The sequence below is a fragment of the Apis dorsata genome, unplaced genomic scaffold (genome assembly GCF_000469605.1).
Source record: "Apis dorsata unplaced genomic scaffold, Apis dorsata 1.3 scaffold_247, whole genome shotgun sequence".
In the NCBI taxonomy this organism is placed as follows: Eukaryota; Metazoa; Arthropoda; class Insecta; order Hymenoptera; family Apidae; genus Apis; species Apis dorsata.
This window is the reverse complement of record NW_006263526.1, coordinates 81,985-87,072: the sequence shown is the minus strand read 5'-3', so window position 1 is coordinate 87,072 and position 5,088 is coordinate 81,985. Positions and strand designations below refer to the sequence as shown.

General features: G+C 25.2%; 2 protein-coding genes across 3 annotated transcripts in view; one reads left to right on the top strand and one right to left on the bottom strand.

Moving 5' to 3' along the window:
- Window positions 1-602: 602 nt before the first annotated feature.
- LOC102674032 (GPI mannosyltransferase 3) lies at window positions 603-2,167 on the bottom strand. Of its 2 annotated transcripts, XM_006615979.2 has the most exons (2): window positions 1,916-2,167; window positions 603-1,810 (listed from the first exon to the last, which is right to left on the bottom strand). In XM_006615979.2, the coding sequence occupies exons 1-2, from the start codon at window positions 2,088-2,090 to the stop codon at window positions 618-620; spliced, it is 1,368 nt and encodes a 455-aa protein (XP_006616042.1). In that variant the 5' UTR covers window positions 2,091-2,167; the 3' UTR covers window positions 603-617. The 2 variants fall into 2 exon arrangements, with proteins under 2 accessions (XP_006616042.1, XP_031366455.1); XM_031510595.1 differs by having other exon boundaries at window positions 603-2,145.
- A 442-nt stretch (window positions 2,168-2,609) lies between these two features.
- The window catches only part of LOC102674031 (zinc finger BED domain-containing protein 1-like), a 3,508-nt gene continuing 1,029 nt past the window's right edge, over window positions 2,610-5,088 (top strand). Inside the window, exons 1-3 of the mRNA XM_031510592.1 lie at window positions 2,610-4,300; window positions 4,445-4,860; window positions 4,936-5,088. Of these exons, the coding sequence (XP_031366452.1) occupies window positions 3,017-4,300; window positions 4,445-4,860; window positions 4,936-5,088 (1,853 nt within the window). The 5' untranslated portion in view covers window positions 2,610-3,016. The remainder of the gene's footprint in view (window positions 4,301-4,444; window positions 4,861-4,935) is intronic.

Genomic DNA, 5,088 nt, shown 5'->3' with positions numbered 1-5,088 from the left:
CTCTCTCTCTCTCTCTCTCTCTCTCTCTCTCTCTCTCTCTCTCTCTCTCTCTCTCTCAATAATGATGTATTTTTAATTTAAAAAAAATCAGAAATTTCCATTAATTTTGTTTGATTTATTGAAAATTATTTGCCAATTAAAATAACAATCTATTTAATTCTATAATTCTATACCGATATTCACATAAACAATATAATAATTAAATATTTTAATGTTATAAAGCGATATTATGTCACAGAAGATCCTTATTCAATTAATATAATTAATTGAAATCAATATCATTGTATATAAAGATTCTAAAATTCGAAATTATTTCATATAAGTTAATCTTTCAATCAATTCAATTTTTTATCATTGAAAATCGAATAATAATTATTATCTATCGAAGCTTTTTATATTTGCAAATTATGATTTTAATAAAATTTTTTTGATTTTTCTTCGATCTTTCTTATTTTCTATTTATTATATTTGGTTACATTTTATCCAATCCATTATTCAACAAATTATAAAATTTAATTATTTTTATTTTATAATTTTATTATTTTTATTATTGTATAACTTATAACTATTGTAATAACTTATTCTATTAACTTAAAACTGTTAAAGAAGTTATTTGTTCATTTATGTTTATATACATAAATATATTTTCCATAATTTGATTGTGGAAAATGTGTATAAAAAATTTCCGATAACAATTGATAGTGACTTAAAAATCGATCTATTTTTGGTACAATATTATCAAACAATATTATATAATTCGGAATAGTAATATTTTTATTAATATCATAATTTTCAACCAACCATTGCATTGGATTTGTAAAAAATATGTCTGTTTCATCCATATAGTTTATGTTATTAGTCAAATTAGGTTCACAAGTTAATATTTTAATAGATACATTTATATGTAAATGACTATATAAAGGAGTAGCATGACATGGAGTTAAAAATAATATGTTATTTGTATTCTTATTATTAGTAATTTCTTTATAAAGAATATTCATTACATCTAATGACCCACGTTGATGTATTAAATTAAAATAAAGACCAGGTAATACATTAGATAATATTAAAAATCCTACAAAAATTTTTCTTGCTGTTTTCATAAACTTCATATTCAAATGGAATGTACAAGAAGTACATATATATATACACATTGGTAAAAGAGGTAATAAAAATCGAAATTCTTTATGAGACAACAAAGAATAAATACTAAGTGTCCAACATATAACAAATAACATAACTGCTTGATAATGAAAAAAGAATGGGTGTTTCATTATTTGCCAAATACATAATAAAAACACAATATAATAACACCCTAAAAGTACTGGTAATCCACATATAATATACCATAAAAAATGTTGCGTACCATATGAATTTCCAATTTTATGAAGTATATTCATACGAAAAAACTCCCAAGGAGAAATGACTAAAGTACCATAACAATAAGTATCTAACAATATTGAAGTTACGAAACAAATAATGCATATTACACTATATTGATATATTATTTTCCACTTATTTTGTAAATTTATATATAAATGATAAAAACATAATGGCAACCATACAATAATAGCAGTAGGTCTAATCATACATAGAAATCCTACAATCCATAAATACTTTACAGTTTTAATATTATTACCACGCCATGGAAATATTGACAAAGCTATCATAGTACATGTAGTTTCTATAGTATTTATTAATGTACGTGTAGCACAATAATACCAATACCAATTTATACATAAACTATACAATGTCCATTTATTTTTAGTCCATTCATAGAATTTGTATTCTCCATAAGCACTGAAAATTGCTTGAAGAATTCGAGGTGCAGTTGTTAAAATTATTACATAATCCAAGGATATCAATGTCAATATTCTATATATGATAGATAATAAAAATGGATAAATATAATTACGAATTTTCATTGTCCACTCCCATGTGAGATATCCATATCCAAATGCTAAATAATGAGCAACTTCTAATGATTGCCAATATTCATCTGGTACATGGGCAGTTTGAACCATGAAGACAGAAAATAACCTCCATAATATTAAATATAAAAATATTTTCATTTTTTTGGTTATGTACATTTTTTATAGTTTAAAATAATTCTAATTAAAATTAATATATCGCACTATAAAAATAATAAAAAGTATATATTCTTAACTTTTTATAAAATATAAAACAACGATGTAGAATAATACAAATAAAATTTTAGGTTAATTTTCCAAAAACAAGTATTTACTTCATTAAATATTAATATTTTGTATTCACTTGTGTTTTCATAAAATTATATATTTCATAAAATTTCCTTTATTTTTATTAATTATTAACTATTAACAATTTTTTTATAAAAATTACACTTTTAATAAAATAAGAAAATATTTGATATAACAAGATATTGTTCTTACATTCAATCGAAAAATAATATATTTAATATATTAATATTAATGAAAATATTATAGTTTATAGTTTTTAATAATCAATATTATCTGAATAGTGAAAAATATTACTTTTTAATTTTTATATAAATACATTTTACGTTTCATCTAAAGAACAAAATAAAGAATAATCGATACAGATGGCGCTTCATTAGCTATACTATTTTATGGAATCGATTAGTTGAGAACTCTACGTAGCGATATTTCTTTGAGTAAGTGAACTAAAGTCGATAGCATCGTTACGAGAGGTGGTCGATAACCGATCGTGCATCGTTCTTTTCGAAACGAGAAATTGAAGTTCGATATCTGTGAAATAATTCGTCAAACATTGCTTTGAGATATCGTAGTATTCGCGGTAAATTTGTTATTCCTTTATAACCATAAAAAGACGAGAACGTGTAAAAAGGATTATGCATCTTTATAAACAGATATATTTTAAATTATGCAACAAAAATTTTCCATTTTGACGAGAAAAAACGCTATGAAATATTACAATTGTGAGAAATATTGTATATGTATATTTTAACATCTAGAAGATAAGACGTACCGGTACCTATGTATTTTGAATTACAATTATGGAAAATAAACCAATAACATTGCCTAACAACAGAAAATCTGCAACAACAGATGATTCGAAAAGCGAAATGCAAATGGTACTTGCCAAAATGATGGAAGAAAAGTATACTTATACTTATAAAAAATTAGTAGTACCTATGTCAATGAGAAGTATTTACTGGAAATTTTTCGGATTTCCAGCTACAGATGATGGAGATATTCTTACTAAAGTAAAAATCGTTTGCATATTATGTAAAACTCAAATTGCATATAATCGTAACACCAGTAATTTACGTATGCATTTACAAAATAAACATGCTCAAGAACTTTTAGAATTAGAAGCTACTAATCCTCCACGCAGACAAGTACTTTCTCAGGAAACAAAAGAAAGAAGAGCACAAAAAAAATTATTAAAAACAGGTTTAACTTCTACTCAACATATTTATACTACTAATGCAGATGGTACTGTTCAAATAGATGGAGATATTCAATTTGTAACTGATCCAAATGTAAGTTTATCTAATATTGAAGATGATATCACAATTGGTCAACCTTTAAGAGTTATGATTAAAAGTGGATCTAACATTGGAAATAATAGTCAAAATGTGGCCTTTCTCATGCCAGAAGATAATTCTATTAATCAATCAAGTATTGATGGAAAAACTGTATCAGATGCTATAGCTGAATTTATTATAATGGATTTACAATTACCAGAAGTAGTGGAAGGACGAGGTTTTCAGAGATTAGTTGCCACTTTACGTTCACCTTGTGAAATTCCAAGTAAAAATAAATTAGAAGAAGAAATTATTCCAAAGATATATGATACTTTTCGTGAATCAGTAGCAACAACTCTTTCTTGTATTACAAGTGAAGTAGGTTTGACTATTGAAGAATGGAAATCAAATTCTGATGAACGATTTGTTACTGTGTCTGTATATTATCAAAACTCTGGTGAACCAGTGTTAGAATGTAAAGTGTTAAGTACTATTCATGCTCCTTTAGATTGGGAGGAATCTCAATGGGGTAATACAATAGATTCTTTATTACTTGATTGGGATTTGAAAATAGAAAGGATAACTGCAGTAGTAGTAGCCACATCTAGAACAGAATTATTGAATGCTTTAACAAATCGAGGATTGACATTAGTTCCTTGTTTACTTTATACCTTACAAGTATGTGCTCAAGCTTGCTTTGAAAGTCCAGAAGTTGCATCTATATTATCAAAATGTAGAGCAGCTATTGGAGCTATTATAAGTCATCCAGCTGCATCAGCAGCATTAGCTATGCAAGAACAATTATTAGAAGTAAGTAAATTTTATTATTAATAAATCATTTAAATTAATTATATATATATATATTTATAATTTTATAATTTTAAAATTAAAATTATTATTATAAATTATTTATAATTTATTTATAATTTTAAAGTATATTTAATATAATTGTAGCTAGAAGAAAATGCTATGTTAATGGATTATCCACCTGTATGGACATCAACATACAACATGCTTGAACAAATGGTTTTACGTCGTAATATTGTAACCTCAATTTTGGAGAGCATGGAAGGTGTTGATCAAGAAGTAGTTGATTTAACAAATGATCAATGGAAAATTGTAGAGGATCTTGTAAATGTACTTGAACCATTTAAAGTTACTATTATGACACTTAGTGAGGAGAAAATGCCATTGATTTCTTTATTAAAACCATTACTCTGGCAACTTGTATCTTCTCACCTTAAAATAAAAGAAAGTGATAGTGAGAAAGCAAAATCTTTCAAAGAATCATTATCTGATATGCTTTATGATAGATATGCAGATTATAATGTTACTCTTTTACTTCAAATTGCAACTACTTTAGATCCAAGGTAGTTACATATTACTAAAATAAGTTCTATTTTAAGTGAAAAGAAATGTAATTAATATCATATGGTATATACTAGGTTTAAACAATTACCATATGCTACTGAAGAAGACAAAAATTCAGTAGCAACTGATATAAAAGAAATGTTGACAAAATTAATACAAGAAGAATCTGGTGATAATATAAGCATCAAAGTAGAAGAGGAACCTTTAAATAAAAAAAGTCGTGTATC